The following is an 18,473-nucleotide window of genomic DNA, read 5'->3' on the forward strand; positions in this document are numbered from 1 at the left end:
ATTTGGACACAGAAAAAAAAGTTTTAAAAAAAAAGGGATTGCCTACCTTCCTACCCTATTTTTTTTTTGGCTATGTTACCTTAACCACACCTATTTTTTTTTTTTTTTTTTTTGCCTTAAGACCTTGCTTTTTGAGATGTTGTGTTCATCACCTGTGTACATTGACCCCCATTTTCAGACTCCCTTACTTTTAAGACCCGAATTTCTGAGATTTGTGGAGGTGTTAAAAGGGAGGTTCCACTGCACATTTCCATTTCCAGGCGGTGCCAGACCAGACCGAGACAGGAACGCAGACAGAGTGGAAGTACCCCCGGAACGCCTGCACGCAGTACTATCCCCGCGAGTTCTCCGCTGTGGAACTGGAGGAGATTGAGATGTCAAAGGAGCTCAACCAGTTTGTGAAGAACGTGGAACCAAGGTAAGGGCAGATTATAATGAAAAACTGGATTGAAATATAAAAAAAAAATGAAAGGTTGCGAGTGTAGGCGTAATTATTTTTTTTCACTTGACAGCTAGAAGGAGAGAAAAGAAGGGTAGGAGTATGGGATGTTGTGCTAAGATGAACTTTCCTGTATATGTATGCCATGCATATTAGCCATGTACATTTTATCATTGGGAGCAGTGTGAAATTAAGCCCAGCTTGAAGACGATAAACACTTTTGGTCTTTTCGGGGCTTGCCTCACGGATTCACTAGTCTAGAACTTTGTCTGAAAGACAATTAGTACAGTGGAGACTGACTATATTAAGACTTCCTAAACCCTGAGAAATATAGGTCTTTTAAGGGAAGGAGTCCTAAGATGGACGTAAATTTAGTGAAGAAAACGTCTGAGAAAATGAGGTCTTATACTAGTAGAAGGAGTCTTATGACAGAGGGTCTAAAAACAGAGGTTCCATATACTGTAACATCCACAAAATAAGCACAAGTGCGTAAAGATTTGCTGTATTTCCTCAGGTTCAAGCTGGCCCTGCAACAGAATGCCATCATGAACGTTTTCTACGACGACTGGGTCAACCTGGGGGATGCTGATGATGCTTTCGGCAGCAAGGCTGACAGCCATCTCAAGGTCAGCATTTTATCTTGGGAACATGGGTGGCCGAGTGGTAACGCACTTGCGCTCGGAAGCGAAGAGGTTGCGAGTTCGACCCTGGGTCAGGGCGTTAGCAATTTTCTCCCCCCTTTCCTAACCAAGGTGGTGGGTTCAAGTGCTAGTCTTTCGGATGAGACGAAAAACCGAGGTCCCTTCGTTGTACACCACATTGGGGTGTGCACGTTAAAGATCCCACGATTGACAAAAGGGTCTTTCCTGGCAAAATTGTATAGGCATAGATAAAAATGTCCACCAAAATACCCGTGTGACTTGGAATAATAGGCCGTGAAAAGTAGGATACAGTATAGACCGGATGTATAAAACACCGGATGTATGAAAGTCTGGATGTATGAAAGGGGTAGGCAGGATCCCGGCAGAAGCTACTCTTTGTTATTACTTAGAATTTTCCGGTTGTATGAAAATCGGATGTATAAAAGTCCGGTTGTATGAAAGCAAATCTCTGGTCCCGAGCAGCACAAATGCGTTGTTGCAAGACCGGTTGTAAGAAAACGAAAGTAGACCCAAGTCACAAAAGTGTGGTAAGAGTAATTTCCCTTCCATAGCGACTCGAACTTGCAAAATGGCGGACCGCAAAGCGAAAGCTACAGGCAAACGTAGAGTGTTGACATTGTCTGGGCGCCTTAAAATCATAAAGGCAGTAGAGGACAGTCCACACAATTCCCGAACACAGATGGCCATTGATTTAGGTGTCCCCCTGCCAACGCTGTCGAACATCATGAAAGACAAGAACAAATATCGTCAGGCAAGAAGCGGCGATACTGTGACGACGAGCAAGCGGGCACGGAGCTCTCAGCTGCCGTCTGTGGACAAAGCGCTGCTGGACTGGACTGAAGAGCCATAATAGCCCAGGAAGGCATTTTTTTGTACAATTAGAACCAGAGGCATTGGTCGTGGGTGTGACTCAGGTTTTTTTTTTATGTTGTTGTTGTTTTAATCCATTAAACTGGTTTTAAGTTTAACTCACTTTTTTGTATTCAGTGCGCGCGCGCGTGTGTGTGTTATAAATGTGTGCGTTTTGGAGAGAGAGAGAGAATGAGAGAGAGAGAGGGAGAGAGAGAACTCAGAAAATGTTATTTGCTACGCCAACGGTCATTGCAAAGTTTCCACGACCAAAAACATTGTCAAAAGCGCAAAAAGGTTGTGGAGGGAACACACACAATACAGTTGAGCCACACACAAACACACACACACACGTACACACACACACGTGCGCGCGAGCGCACGCACGCCGTACGCGCACACACACACAGAGGGACAGGGGGGGGGGGGGGGGTGGGGCGGAGAGTGGACGACCTTATGCAAAGCAGAACAGTTCCTTACACAAACAGTTGCTCTTTCTATCGGTTGTCCTGACTGTGTCAGTGTATGTAAGTACATATACTTTTCCACTTGTTATTCACAAACCTTTTCTTCTAACAAGGATATGTATCAAAACATTTAAACATAAAAAAACAAATAAATACAAAAATGATATGAAAAAAACCCTACTTTTATCAAGTAACAGACGCGTGGCCGGATGTATGAAAGTCAATCCACAATATTTTCATACATCCGGTTAACACGGATGTATGAAAGACAAAAAGTGGGTCCCGACGACTTTTTTACATCCGGTCTCGACTGTATGCGCCGAAATGGCTGCGATCTGCTGGCCGATGTGAACGCGTGATGTATTGTGTAAAAAAAGTCCATCTCACACGGCATAAATAAATCCCTGCGCCTTGAATATGTGCGCAATATAAATTGCATAAAATAAAAAAATTGAAAAAATAAAAATAAATCCCTGCGCTTAGAACTGTACCCACGGAATACGTGCAATATAAGCCTCATATTGATTGATTGATTGATTGATCTTGAGAAAAAAAATGGAATAGACGAATTTGGGAAATAACTCTGTCAGGTTTGTATAGGTTGTGGAAGAGTTGCTTTCCCAATTGCTTTATTCATAGAAACACTGAGGCACAACCCATGAAAACGTGACAGAGTTATTTTCCAACATCGTCTGTTCAGTTGCATGCAAATGATCGTTATCATAATATAAATGGATGTTTTGTCTTGCTTTGGTAGAGTATCTATATTTTCATGAATTGAAACATGATTGAATTCAACTTTTGGTTGGAGAGTTTCTCAATTGAACAGAACGTTTCAGTTGTAAATAATTACAAAAGCGCATGCAGAACTAGCTTACCGTACTTTCCGGGTGACAAGGCGCTTCGTTATACAAGACGCACCACCTTCTTTTTAAAACAAATTGTAATCCAGTCACCCATTGGACGCAGGGGGCCCGATAGGGCGCACCAAAATACCCAGTTTTTGCCATGAGAGGTGGTTCCCCTGTCATATCTGAGAGAGGAAACACTTCCTGCACCGGGGTCAGTGACCGGTCAGTGACCGACTTTAACTGAGTGAAAATATGTGTGCTCTGTGTGTGCGGCCAGATCAAAGGCATTGTGATAGCTGGGTGGCCTTGTTTATAGACACGACCTTCTTCCCAGGGGTCAATGACCCAGTTTTTGCCATGAGAGGTGGTTCCCCTGTCATATCTGAGAGAGGAAACACTTCCTGCACCGGGGTCAGTGACCGGTCAGTGACCGAGTTTAACAGAGTGGAAATCTGTGTGTGCGGCCAGATCAAAGGCAGGGCAGTACCTTGTAGCTGAAACATGCATTATCACAAGTTGTTTGACTGGTACTCAAGCGGTCTCTTTGATTTTTTTCGTATTTCATACACGGATTAGGCGCTTCGTTATACAAGACACAGGGGTCGAACTCGAGGAAAAAAGTCGCGCCTTATGACCCGGAAAGTACGGTACAAAGCTAACCTACATTCACTGCATATTTTGATGTGTACAGGAGTACCAGTCCTTCACAGACCTCAACTTCAGCAAGGACAAGACGATTACTTGCATACAGTGGCATCCAACTATTAAGGGTAAGGGAATATTTCCTTGTAGTGAACGTTGCATGATAGGAACGCATGAGAACTTTTGGCTCAGATCAAGATGTTTGGTTTGGTTGTAGATTTTTGGTTTGGTTTTGTGTGTGTGTGCGTGCGTGCTTCGTGTATTTGTGTGTGTGTGTGTGTGTGTGTGTGAGTGTGTGTGTGTGTTTTGGTTCTTTTGTTTGTTTAGGATTTCTTTTGTTCTCTGGAATCAAGGCTTGGCAGAATTTTTTTATGTGAATTTATTTTATGAATTTAAATTAATACTTTAACCCCCAACAATGAATATATTATATGTGCAGGTGTGGTGGCTGTGGCTATTGCTGAGCGGCTGACCTTTGACGAGCGCATCGACCAGGCCGCAAAGGTCATCATGACACCATCTCTCATTCTCATCTGGAGTTTCACAGACCCTATACACCCCCAGGTGAGATAATGAGATACTCTTACTCTGACGTATTCCTGCTTTCATGTGATTGCCAACAAACCCAAATCATTTGGTTCTGTTCACATACTACTTTTTGTTCACTTATACTTACTTACCTGCAAGTCTCAAGGTGTGGGTGTGCATGCATATATGCATGTGTGCCACGTGTGTGAGTGTGAATGTTGGGAAGGTCACAGAGAGGGAATTAGACGTTTTTCAGTGCTCGACTGTCATCGCTTTGCCATTGGTGTGTCGATGGCTTCTGTGCTTGACTGAATGGTTTAAATCGTGCTTTAGCTTTCTTGTTTGTTGTTGTTATTGTTGTTGTTTGTTCATATACCTTCTGGAAAGCATCCTTTCCAGTTGCTCCTAAACAAAAGGGTCTTTCCTGGCAAAATTGTATAGGCATAGATAAAAATGTCCACCAAAATACCCGTGTGACTTGGAATAATAGGCCGTGAAAAGTAGGATATGCGCCGAAATGGCTGCGATCTGCTGGCCGATGTGAATGCGTGATGTATTGTGTAAATAAAATTCCATCTCACACGGCATAAATAAATCCCTGCGCCTTGAATATGTGCGCGATATAAATTGCATAAAATAAAAATAAAAAAATAAAAAAATAAAAATCCCTGCGCTTAGAACTGTACCCACGGAATACGCGCAATATAAGCCTCATATTGATTGATTGATTGATTGATTGATTGATTGATTGATTGATTGATTGATTGATTGAGTTGTTTGAGTGCTCGTTTCATTTTATAATTGACTGTGTTCCTCGTTTCACTCTTTTGCAGCTTATTTTGGAAGCTCCAGAAGACATTTTCTGTTTTTCGTTCTGCCCCACCGACCACAACATAATAGCGGGTGGCTGTTACAACGGTCAGGTGATCATGTGGGATGTCTCTGCCCATGGTGACCGACTGAAAGCTCCTCGTGGGGGAAACCGCAACAAGCGTCTCAATGTCTTGGTCAGTACATTAGGTTACCTTGCCATTGAGAAATGTACAATTCACCCGCCCAAAAGCGGAGTATGGCTACCTGAATCGACAGGCGGGGTAAAAACGGTCATACACGTAAAACCCACTCGTGCAAAAACATGAGTGAACATGGGAGTTTTAGCCCATGAACGAAGAAGAAGAAATACAATTAACCATTCTCTTTGAGTGAGAATGGTATAGAGGATGTAATGGGTCTGGGATGTGGGAAGTGTTGCATTGATTTAATTTATATAACTTTATCAGTACACACCTAAGCCCCTTCTGAGGGAGATGTGTGTCTGTCTGTGGGGGGGGGGGGGGGGGAGAGAGTGGGGACAGCAACAACAAGAAATAATTTTTTAGCAACCAATGACTTTCTGCGTACACACGTCTCTTCACTAACTGTTGTTTGTCAGAAGAAACCAGGTGAGAGATCTAGAGAGAGTGAATTGGGTTGAATTCTTTTTCTGCTGTGCTTTTTTCCCATATTTGCACTTCTATCATATTCTTTGCCAAAAAATAACAACTGCTGAAGATTGAAGTTCTGGGTTTTTTCTGGGTAGTTAATAATGCTTGATTGATTTTTGTCCTGTTTTCAGCCTGGTTTTGAAGATCCAAATGCTCTCAAGACACCCATTGTTCGCTACTGTGCCGTCTCCAGCATAGAACATGGCCACAAAGCTGCCATAACAGACATCCAGTGGTTGCCGGATCACTTGATCGTAAGTTGATATCTATGATTGTACGTGAAGGGTTGAGTACAGGATTGGGAGACTGCGTAATCCAGTTGTGTCAGGAAGACTACGGTCCGTCACCCTTCAGAGCAGGCTCTGCAGGGTTGTCTGCCGTAGAGGAGCGCGAGCTATTTATAGCCCAATGTTTCTTCAATGTCGCTGACATCTGTCAATTGTAGAGTTCTGTTTGCGATGGGGTCTGGCGGCTGCTGTCTCCCTGTATGATCTTGCAGAGAACCTTTGTGTATCCATAACAGTTTTTATAGGTGTAATAAATTTAGCTCTAAAATTCTGAACCCTGTTGGACTGAACTTCTCCTCCAAAGGTGATTGTTGTGCTTGGTGCACTCGGTTACACAGTCATATGTAATTGATTGGAGGTCTCAAGATAGAGGTTTCACTGGTCAGTAGCCAGTATTTTGTTCACACATAAAACATTGAAAGAGTGACGTGTGCAACAAGAGTTGGAAGGCAAAGTTGGACATGAATAAGAATTAAGCTGGTGGATTATATATACAGCAGCTTTCAAAATAACTGTTTTGGCCTAAAAAAAATATCACTAATGTGTGAGCGATTATATTATGAGTTATTTCTAATATGCTGACTGTTAGCAAATGATAACAAGACATGTCGAGAAAAAAGATATCAAGCATGATCGAGCCTTTTAGGCGAATGCTGATATCGTTTGTGAGACATGTCTGTTATCATTTGCTAACAGTCAGCATATTAGAAATAACGGTTTTATTACCGTTTAATTCGACCAAAAGAAATTTCGAAGCGACCCCGCGAATTAGACAGAACAGCCGCAATGGGAACTTGAGCGCTCCTACCTGATTATGCCTGCCAGTCAAAGAATTCTCGACACACAACAATCTCACAAGATAAACCATGTTGAACATGCGTTTCGTTTTCTTCGCTTTATCTTGTTGAACAGAGAGCCACAGATTTAGAACCGACTCCAGACGGATGGGAAATGACGTAAAGATACATTTGATGTAAAGCGAGCGACGCAATTTCACTTGATTTTTCCGAACTTTGATAATTTAGATTTCAAGTGAGCGGGTTGGCATTGCACACTCAGAGGATGGGCGGAGCCTTGCTGTTCCGTAAAGCACCCACCGACAAAACTCGCTTTTCGGTATTTTTTAGATAAAGAGAGTATTATCTGAGAGCATTTGAAGTGTCATTCTTTATAATAAATCACGCTGATATTGTTGAATTAACTTTATACTTTGTCTTGTTAATTTTTAGCGTGATAAACAAAAAGGGTCCCTGTCTGAACGTTATAACATTTAACAGGTCACCTAGAATCCGTCCTGATTGGTCAAAAAGCCATATGGGGCACTGAATTGGTAATAAACAGTTATGTTGTGTGCATCAATGATGATGAATACAGTGGAACCCCCCTTTTAAGACCCTGTTTTCTCAGACTTTCTTGTCATAACCTCTGAAAAATTACCCCCATTTTAAGACTCCCTCCTTCTTAAGACCGGATTTTCTCAGATTTTTGAGGTCTAGTTGTACACATGTACACACTTGCTGTATTTTCTGACACTGTTTTTCAGCTGAGTCGTTTGGGTGTACCGACGGAGAACAAGTCAGGACAGTGTTGTCAGGTGATGACTTGCGCCACAGATAAGTAAGTCATTTGATATGTTGAAATTTGTGGTAATAAAAGTATTGTGCTTTTTGTGGTTAGCACCGATCATTATGCTAAGAAGAATGAACAAGCTCAGGATAACTCAACTCTCGTCAAATTGGTGATTTTCTGAGGAATGTGACTCTCTTTCTGAGAGAAACAATTTTTTTTCATCTGTTCTTTATTCTGACTAAAATGAGATACAGCTTGAGTCCTTATTTTTCAGACGCCCTTACAGTTACATTTATATTATAATTTGAAAACCAAAGGAAGAGGTTCTTTAGTGGAATAAACTTTTTTCCTATGAGGGCTTAATAAATCTCAGGACAAATTTGATAACACAAAAAGATGTTAGGCGCACAGGCAATCTTTTATAAATTGTGTCAATCATAATATATGCATATATCTGGCAATCCTCCACGCACTCGCATGCGCACTGTACTGATCGATTCACAATCACCCGCACATACGCAAACTGACTCTCACGACTGTTGAACGTGTGGAATAAAACCCAACATGTGGTGTGTTAATGTGTTTCAGCTGTGTGTTGTTTTGGGACACGCGACCACCCAAAGGAGCACAGGCGAAGGATGACGAGAAGGGACTGAAGAACCCAATGGGTGTGCCCAACACCTTCAAACACCTCGACCTCCTATGGAAACCTATGCTGAAGGTATGGATGTCAATTATTTCATACTGATGTACATTTCAGGCATAGGAATGGTCCGCAAGTAGTTTCAGCGGGAAAAAAATTAATTTCAGCGGAAAAAAAAGATACCCTCAAAAATCGTATATACAGCAGTCCCTCTCATGAACGGACACCCTTGGGCCATAGCAAAACTGTCCGTACATTGCAGGTGTCCGGTCACGGGAGGGGTGACCACACCACCCCCTCCCCCATACACTCACACAGAGACACACAAACAACAGGATTGAGTCTATGCTAATCACTTCTTGTGGCTACTAAACAATAACAATAAACTCCTAATACTTCTTTAAACGTTCTGTAAAAATGATTTGTATGAAAAGTGTTGAAAAGAAGAGATAAAATAAATCCTCAAGGCAGTGAACATACTCACCATGCACTGACATACGAAAGCAGCCACACAAACTCAGCAAAGAGGAGCGTGTGCAGATGCTTTGCAAGAATAAGCTTGAATACCAGTTTGAATAAATAGCAGCAGATAGAGCTGCATGTCATAATCATGTAATTTATTTTCTTCTTGTCTGGCTTTATTGACCGCATGCCGATCATGTGGCATGGCAGTGACTTTTCACTCTTCAGTCGGAAATACACTGTACATAACACAGCTCCCTCTCTCCCTCACTAATGCCTACCCCAAGCCGTGACAACTGATGCTTGGAAATTGTGTGGAAGAGTACACCTCTCTATTTCTCTCCAATGCTCTTCCTGCTGACATGCAGTGACACCAGACACCCCACAGAGTTTAGCCAGCTACCCCTCCACCCCCCCTCCCTCTCTCTCACTCCCTCCAGCCATGTACTGTTTGGGGCTGTGGCCAGAGAGGCCAGCTGCACTGTTCACTCAGAGCAAACCCAGTTGACTGTGTCGTAACTTTTGACAAAGCAAGACAACTGAAGGGTTCACAGATTAGGCAACTGACTCACTGGTCAAGGCTGAGGGGAAACAAGAGTATCTTGTCAATGAAAGAGGTTACACACAGACACACGATGCTGAGAACTGTGGCCGGTTTTTCACTCTCTTTCGGTCAGGACCTTCATCGACTGCTGTGGTTTCTGTTGTTTACGTCCAACAGACAAGAATAAAGAGCACAGTGCAGTTTCATGTTGGCATCTTCGCATGTACTCCACTCCTGACCAAAACTACCCCCCCTCCTGATGGGTACACGTGTACTCAAGTTATCAGTGCTGTGATCTTTGTACCAAGAGCCGGACTGCTCTGTTATTGATTTTGTTGTGGTGAAAATTTGATGATGGTCTGTCCGTACATTGGAGGTATGACCTGCTGTTGGGACCGAAAATGAGTGTCCGCGTCCACGTTTTGCAGGTGTCCGTTTAAGGGGGGGGGGGGGGGGGCAAATATAGAAGAAAAACACTCCGTGCCGAGCAAATGTGTCCGTACATGTCAGGTGTCCGCTCACGCCGGGGGGCCATACATTGCAGGGACTGCTGTATAAGGTTTTTATTCTCAAATGGTCGGGTGTCTTCAAATTGCACAAGCCACTATCCGGAACTGACGGTTGACTTCAGCTTTTGTGGTCTTGCCTGTCCCACTTGATATCAAACAGACGTTCGCGCAACATCCGCTGGATGTGGTTTACTTGTCCGAGACAAAGACGCGCGCATCACTTGTGTTAATTTTGAAAGAAAAGAAAAATGTATGTCTTCGGTATCGAACAATGTTGGGCGCGGCCAGGATTATGACGAAAAAGGTGTGGTTAACCAGTGGAAATGGGAATGGGTTTCCAAAGTGGTTAAAGTTGGTGACAAGCAAGAGCGAATCGGTGAAGCAGTCAGTGAATGTTAGCAAGAAAGTCATGAAGTATGCACATTCCTTTGTTCAGAATTTTTAAAACTTAAAGTTGCAGCTAAAACACCTGCATATTTATGTGAAATTAAATGCTAAACTTTGTCCCAAATACCCCTCAGATTGCATAGATTTTGATCTCTAAAAAAAAAATTCTGGGGGGGGACCCTCGGACCCCCCTGTTTTGGGGCAGGGTAGGGCAAACTTTGGAAGCAAAGGAAACAATTTTGATACTCAATATTCTAAAATGATCAAGAAAACTTGATGTTATCCACACCAGGGAAAACCTTCATGTTGCAATCTGTGTACACATGCAGCATCAACACAATCTGTGTACACATGCAGCATCAACACAATCTGTGTACACATGCAGCATCAACACAATCAGTGTACACTTGCAGCATCAACACAATCTGACGTTGTGAATGACAAAGTGAATTTGCTGACGTGCAGATGCATCTGAGCAAATCCGAACCTGGAGGGGACCACGCACCCATCAAATTCTCCATGCAGGAGAGGCAGGGCGACAGATCAGCATGTAAGTCTGAACTTTGAGAGAGTTGTCAGTAGATGAGGACGTCGGTTGTTTATCTGTCTGTGAGAGAGAGTGTGTGTGTGTGTGTGTGTGTGTGTGTGTGTGTGTGTGTGTGTGTGTGTGTGTGTGTGTGTGTGTGTGTGTGTGTGTGTGTGTGTGTCACAGTACTCATCTTATGTGAGTTTGTTGCTATGTGCATATATATATATCAGAGTTTGATCAAGGAGTTTGCGTTAATTTATTTAACATGCTGTCATGTCTGGAATCAATCCATGCAGTCATGATTCATAATTTTGTTCAGTTCATGAACTGTTATCTTCACTCCAGGCCCTGTATTTGCTTATTGACAAAGCCAAAACAAGTCAAGAATTGCCATGTATTAGAAGCCACCCTCTTGCAGTGGGCAAAACCCAGGACAGCGGGGAGAAAACCCGACTAGCACTCTCTTACTTGTATTTCCATGTTATTAAAGCCTGTATTGTTTCCATGTTTCTAAAACCTGTCTTTTTTCCATGTTATTAAAGCCTGTCTTGTTTGCATGTTTTAAAGCCTGTCTTTTTTCCACCCTCTCGCAGTAGAAAACCCAGGACAGCGGGGGAAAACCTGACCGGCACATGCTTATTTCCGTGTTTTTAAAGCCTTTCTTGTTTCCACTCTCTTGCAGTGGGCAAAGCCCAAGAATACGGGGAAAAAGACATGGCAGGCACCATGGGAGGGGCGTTCAGTGCGGGAATCAAGCCAGGCTCTGGCAAGGAACGCACTCTGCAGGGAGTGCAGACCAGCCTCTACGTTGGAACAGAGGTAAGGCATCAGTGCAGAAAACATTTCCATACAGTTCATGAACCTAGCTGTCTACAGTGACCACCCGAGGGACCATGCAGCCAAAAGTGGTCATTGTAGATAAGAGATGGTTGCTATGGAAAGATGAATTATTCATTTGGAGAAAACATTTCCTTGGGTGTGTGTGTGTGTGTGTGTGTGTGCGTGTGTGTGTGTGTGTGTGTGTGTGTGTGTGTGTGTGTGTGTGTGTGTGTGTGTGTGTCAGGTGGGGTGATTGTGGGCAGGTGGTCACTATCGAGAGGTGCATGGTTGCCAGGGCAGCTTGAACTTTAACATTGGTTGGAGTTTGATGGTCGGGTAGTTTATTCTATAATGCGGTTTTATCTGCACTGTTTTTAATGAACTTGTGGGCTTAATGTTGTAATTTTTTGTCCGTTCCTTAGCTGAGCAGATAATACAGTGATACCTGCGATTTATTCCCCCTCTGCTTCTTTGTCTCTCAGTAAACGTGTAGGGCTAGTTATTTTTCGGTAACTTACCCAACAACCAAAATCACTTACCCAACACCGGGCCTGAATCCTCGATAGCTCACAGGTTGATGAGCTAGACTTTGAGGGAACTACTTCAGCGATTAAAAAGTTCTGAACGCTCTAATGTACGAAATATACATCTTTAGACCAAACAATACAAACATACTGCATTTAAACTAGCAACTACAGGCTTGGACACATTAATCTCCATATAAAATTCATGAGTTTGGTTTTCTAAATCCAAATCTAACGATCAGTGCAGAGAAACTCGCTTTGAGTGCAAGCAAACTTCCAAGGCAAGTAACTCTCGTACTCTGTCTAGCGATAAGAGGTAGTTCCCCTTCCACATTTCCTGAACTGAGTTGCTCGGACAAAAGACTGCAAGCCGACGGTTAGTTTTCGACAATATTTCATTTTATAAACAGATCACACGCAACCAAATGCACACATCTCATCAATTTAAAGAACATACAGCGGTTTCATACACTATTTTGCCGCAGAAAACTGAACTTCATACAGTTTTTAACGTTGGAACACGGATGCAAAAGTTCGTCTGCTAGTCCCAGTCGAAGAAAGAACATTTCCTAAGCGATAACAAAACATGAACAGAGCACACACTATCTGTCTTTACCGCCACAGCAGAATAACTACATTAAACTGTGTACTTGATTTTAGTGTTAACAGAATTGAATGATTTTCACAGAACTATACAACCGCGCATTATTCAATCGCCTGCGCAGGTAGACTGGTTAAGTGAATCGGATTCGATCAAACTTTCGCACAACAAATTCCTGTTTTCTTTGAATAACTGAAAAAATGAGGAATAAAGAGGTTACATACCTCGTCTCAGTGATTATTAAAAATAATGGTCTCAGTTCGCGGTCATGAAAAAGCTCGCTGAAGCTCGCATTTTTCATGATCCGCAAACTTCGACCATTATTTTCAATAATCACTGAGACTCGGCATGTAACCTCTACGTAAGCGGCCCTCTGATGACAATAACGCACAGCTTTGTCTTTTATTTTGATAAATATATACCTGTCTTGAGGGCTGCAGCCTGCAGTGTAGGGATTCTTTTGGCTGGTGCAAAGGGTACCCTTTGATAGCAGGTACCGATTTTACAGTGGAATCGAGGTTCTGCGCGCATGGTCAGTGGGTCAAGTGTTTTGTTGTTTGCCTGTGTTGCAGGATGGGGAAGTTGTCTATGGTGACTGGATGCCTCAGAAAGACCAGGATTCGGGAAAACTGCAAAGTGAGTCTGTATGTGGCCCCTCTTGGATATAGGTTAAGGGTGGTGATTTTCTGATCTCCCAGGTCAACTTATGAGCAGACCTGCCAGTGCCCCCGAAAAGCTTCTGCATGTACTATAATCCATATCGAGAGTTGGGGGGGTTATAGAAATATGAAAATACACAGCAAACATCCCCTGAAAAAGGAATATGACTCAGCCAAAATGACCATGTGCACACATGTAAAAACACACTCGTGCAAAACACGAGTGTACATTGTGATTGCACACCATGAACGCAGAAGAAGAATTAAGAGCTCTCTCCTGGCTTACAGTCTTGTATTTTTGACTTTACATGTATTTGTCTTTATGTGCACAGCTCCCAAGCCATCCTACTATCACACATTACATGACGGCCCCATCGTTTCCCTGCAACGTTCACCTTTCTTGAAGGAGGTGGTGCTTAGCGTGGGCGGATGGACGTGGGCTATGTGGAAGGAGGGTGTCAGTGTGAGTGGATCCACTGTCTTACATTTCTGCATGTCTGCCTGTTCCGTCTTGTCTGTTAAATTGGTTTGTTTTCTGCTGGCTAACAGAAAAAGCATCAGAGATCGAGTCATGACTTCTCTCTTGTCTGTCTGTCGATCTGCCAGTCCCTCTGTCTGTTTTGTTTGTTTATATGCAAGTCTGTTCGTCTTGTCTGTAGATTTTTTTTTCTGTGCGATGACAGAAAAAGTTGTATAGAATGATAAATTCTTACTGTCAGATGTAAAGAGTTTGAACAGATGACTTAAAATGGCCGGGGAGAGTTTAAATTTAGAGGAAGTGGAGAGGGATCGATCGAGAGGATGGGGGGAGAAATGTATTGTCATCTCAGCCCGTCCTCTAGCTGTCTTGTTTCACAGGAAACGATAATCTGATCCCCTGAAAATGTTTCCAGAGTGGTCCCATTCTTCACGCCGCGGCTGCTGCAGGGCGCCTGAGTGCAGGTTACAGGTGTAGACGATGTGGGGAGATGGAGGAGGGGAGGCATTTATTGTCATCTCAGCCCGTCCTTTAGCTGTCTTGTTTCACAACAGGAACCAATAATCTCATCCTCTGAAATGTTTCCAGAGTGGTCCCATTCTTCACTCGGCGGCTGCTGCAGTGCGCCTGAGTGCAGGTTACTGGTCGCCGACTCGTCCCGGCGTTTTCTACATCGCCAAGTCTGACGGCAGCGTGGAGGTGTGGGACATGCTGGACAAAACCCACGAACCTTCCCTGACGCAGAGCGTCTCCCCGGCTCCCATCACCACCATCTTCCCGTACCAAGTCACACGTAGGTTGCAACATCATGTGCATGGTTCAGTCGCTGTTCTATGTTGAAAAGTTGGTTGATGTGTTGGTTTGGTTGGTCTGTGCCAATTAAAGATGCAGTGCCTAAGTTAGACGCGGATTGCAACATCATGTGGTTGTCGCGCGCTGTTCTGTGTTTAAAAGTTGGTTGGTGTGTTGGTTTGGTTGGTCTGTGCTATTAAAGATGCCGTGCCTAAGTCACAATGTGGTTTGCAACATCATGTGGTTGTCGTTGCTCTGTGTTTAAAAGTTGGTTGGTGTGTTGGTTTGGTTGGTTTGTGCCAAGTCTGGGGGCCCGGTAGCTTAGTTGGTGGAGCACTGGATTTGTGATCCTAGGGTCATGGGTTAGAATCCAGGCCGGGCCGGACGCGGGTCAACTTTATGTGCAGACTCAGAGACGGTATCCATGTTCCACTACCCGTGTCACCACTGTGGCACGTAAAAGACCTCAGTCACTCTGCCATAAGTGCAGTTGGCTGATTACATCTAAACACTAAACATGCACACACCTGGGTAGCTCGACTCTGTTGCTGCTAGCTTTCCCCTGGGAGGAAGCGACCCCAATTTCCCAGCAAAGGGACAATAAAGTTATGAAAATGAAGACAACAACAGAAAATTAAAAGCTGTGTTGAGTGATCTGATTTCAGACCTGCGACGTTGAGTTGCTACAGCAGCATGTTTAATTCTAAATAGGACTAAACAAAATTTATTTAAGGTACATGTACACTTGTTGATCGAGTTGTTTCACAGTGCTTGTTCATGGCAACCAAAAGTAAGCGATTCCTGATGTTAAATAATTATAATCCTTTGAACATTTATTTGTTGTGACTCTTGGTTTGTTTTCATTAGGCCTATGCTTGTTGCTGTTATTGTCTGCATTGGTGATGAACAACTTCTATTTTTTGCTTTACCTACTGTCTGTTGAAACTATCTTAAGATCTGTTGTTGTTGTTGTTGTTGTTGTTGTTGTTGTTGTTGTTGTTGTTGTTGTTGTTGTTGTTGTTGATGCTGCTGCTACTGTTGCTGCTGCTGCTGCTGCTGCTGCTGCTGCTGCTGCTGCTGCTGCTAGTGTAACTGTGTTGGTGTTGGTGTTCAGCATTGATGTTATTAGCCGTTGTTTTTTCTCACCTGCGGTAATTGTGTTGTGCAGAGAAACAACAGTTGCTGGCGGTTGGAGATAACTCTGGAACGCTTCACATTTTGGAAGTCCCCTGGAGTTTGCGACAGCCTACACATGCCGAGGTCAGTCTGTCAGCTTATGATTTGCTTAGCTATCATTTCAAACAGAAGTGCAGGTGAAATTAAGGAGGGGATGATTTCTTTCTTATTAGTCGACTCCTGCCAAATGTAGTAACGCATCTTTAAAAGGAGATATTATGTAAGCATATCTTGTCCCAAAGATTTTTACCATTAAAATTTTAGGGATTAAAAAAAAAACTGATCTGAGGTCTTTTGTATGCTCACACACACAAACCTACATGCATACACGCATGCAGTCACACAGACTTGCACGCACTCACTGACACATGCACGTTCACACACACACACACACACACACACACACACACACAGGCTTTTCTTTGATGCATGACAGTATTTTCAAAAGTAATAACCATAGGCTGCAGTTTTCCACCTGGTGTTGTGAGTAAATTACTTAATTTGTCATGACATGAACGTAATATGAGGCACAGGGCCGGCTGTACTGACTCAACATCAATGTGACTGACCGCCCAAGCATTTTGTGTACAGCTGAATGGTGTGACCAACTACATCGAGCGTGAGGTGAAACGACGAGCATTTGTGGTGGCTCGCTGGAACTTCCGTGAACAGGAGAAACAGGAAATGTCAGCTGAGGCCAAGAGAAAAGCTGGGGTAAGTAAACTGTGCAAAAAAATGATTGCACCCATTTTCATACCCCAACTAAAAACTTCATTAATGTGTCATTTTATTCAAACTTTATATGCCATTAAAGACCCTTTATTGAGCTTTCTGACACACTTTTTGGATCAAAGATTTCTGGTATAGGTGTCATGTGACAGCCGCAGAAGTAATGTTTTGCATGTGAAATGTTCAGAATGCTGTTGAAACAATCGAGTTGGACAAAATTAGAGAAATCTCCCGGACGGATGTTATGATACAGATTTTTTATTATGATGACACAGCAATTAAGAATCATATAAACAAGGTTCCAGTAATTCGATGAGGTATATATCTGGCCGATCAGTTACAATCGCGGACGTACGGACAGTGTACCTTAGATCTTAATGAGTTCATGGCATTTCCCACACCTGTCCACGTTTTGCATTATGTCAGAAACTTTCACTTACAATCACAGGACCTATGATGTGCGGACAGTGACTACCTTAGATCTTAATTAGTTCATGGCATCTCACACACCTTTCCACGTTTTCCCCAGATTGCCCCCAACGTGACACTGACAGACGATGAAATTGAGCAGAAGATGAAGGCGGAGTATCAGATCTACCTCAACGACGAGTACTCCTTCCTGCGAGAGCTTGGCATCGTCAAGGAAGAGGAAGAGACCTTGCCTGACTTTCTTTAGTTTCCAGACTGGACTTCATACTATGGGTGCAAATGGACTCAAACTATGGGTATACTGGCACCTGCGATGAAGGGGCACCATTAGGACCACTTAAGTGTCCCTACATTGCAATTTTGGTCAAGATTATAGACAAAGGCTGTCCATTCATGAGAGGTGTCCACTCATTAGAGGGGCCTGACATCGCAGTTACCACTGTACAAAAGAACTCAGACAATAGGTACAAATGAACTCAAACTATGGGTACATATGGACCCAGACTCCAGCTACAAATGGACTCTTGAAGCAGCGGTGAACTAAGACTTGTCGAAATCTGAAGTGTTGGGGATCGTCAGAACACATTGTTAATGTTTGATTTGAGGAAAACAAATGGTCATGGATAAAAACGGACTGAAAACACTGTGTTCACGGTGTTGGGTATTTTGCATTTTAAATTGAAGTAACATGTCAAGGCTGAGAATAAAAAGCTGAAAAAGACACACACAGACAAAATGCAGAATGTATAAGTATGTGCATTTGATGCTGAATAATACACAGGAGTGTTTAAGACAGCTATGCAGGGTTTGTTTCGTCCAATACAGTATGATTGTGATAAGTATTATAATTTGTTCAGATCATTTGAATTGTTTGACATTTCATTTCGTTTTGAGAGATAAAAACAGCCATCTGTGATCTTCCCATTCCATATTACCACATTCATCTCATCTGAAATTTGGTGTGTGTTGCAGGATGTGTGTGTGTGTGTGTGTGTGTGTGTGTTTGTTTGTTTGTGTGTGTGTGTGTGTGAGTGTGTGTGTGTGTGTGTGTGTGGATCTCTGTCTGTCTGTCAGTGTCTGACTGACTGTCAGTCTGGTAATCTCTCTTTCACACTGTATGTCATCGTAGAAATGTTGCACATCTAGTAGAAATGTAATTAGCAGAACCTGAAAGTAACAAACAAACCTGTTCCATCCACAATCCGTGAGTTTATTCCTGCTGATAGTTTTGCACACTCTGTACAACTGATGATAAAATGAACTCAGCATGAAGTTTTATCTTGTGTGGAAGATATAAAACATTAATCAATTAGAGATTCCTTTTAATTAATTGTTTGTTCGTATGTTTGACAAATGCTACTTGTTTTGGTTTTGTGTTTGATTTGAACGTAATAAGCATCCAGTTTGATTTTTT

General features: G+C 42.9%; 1 protein-coding gene across 5 annotated transcripts in view; it reads left to right on the forward strand.

Annotated features, from left to right (window-relative positions):
* Positions 1-17,907, forward strand: part of LOC138966464 (dynein axonemal intermediate chain 3-like) — a 37,127-nt gene extending 19,220 nt beyond the window's left edge. For 4 of the 5 annotated variants that reach the window (XM_070338718.1, XM_070338720.1, XM_070338721.1 and 1 more), the window contains 16 exons: positions 261-418; positions 954-1,065; positions 3,960-4,038; positions 4,350-4,474; positions 5,272-5,445; positions 6,054-6,176; positions 7,753-7,826; positions 8,367-8,499; positions 10,789-10,873; positions 11,535-11,671; positions 13,369-13,432; positions 13,788-13,918; positions 14,522-14,726; positions 15,894-15,985; positions 16,493-16,615; positions 17,160-17,907. In XM_070338718.1, the coding sequence (XP_070194819.1) occupies positions 261-418; positions 954-1,065; positions 3,960-4,038; positions 4,350-4,474; positions 5,272-5,445; positions 6,054-6,176; positions 7,753-7,826; positions 8,367-8,499; positions 10,789-10,873; positions 11,535-11,671; positions 13,369-13,432; positions 13,788-13,918; positions 14,522-14,726; positions 15,894-15,985; positions 16,493-16,615; positions 17,160-17,306 (1,962 nt within the window). In that variant the 3' untranslated portion in view covers positions 17,307-17,907. Of the gene's footprint in view, positions 1-260; positions 419-953; positions 1,066-3,959; positions 4,039-4,349; positions 4,475-5,271; positions 5,446-6,053; positions 6,177-7,752; positions 7,827-8,366; positions 8,500-10,788; positions 10,874-11,534; positions 11,672-13,368; positions 13,433-13,787; positions 13,919-14,348; positions 14,484-14,521; positions 14,727-15,893; positions 15,986-16,492; positions 16,616-17,159 lie in introns of those variants that run through there. The other variant, XM_070338722.1, reaches the window with a different exon arrangement.
* Positions 17,908-18,473: the final 566 nt, after the last annotated feature.

This window comes from Littorina saxatilis, linkage group LG5, assembly GCF_037325665.1.
Source record: "Littorina saxatilis isolate snail1 linkage group LG5, US_GU_Lsax_2.0, whole genome shotgun sequence".
Lineage (NCBI taxonomy): Eukaryota > Metazoa > Mollusca > Gastropoda > Littorinimorpha > Littorinidae > Littorina > Littorina saxatilis.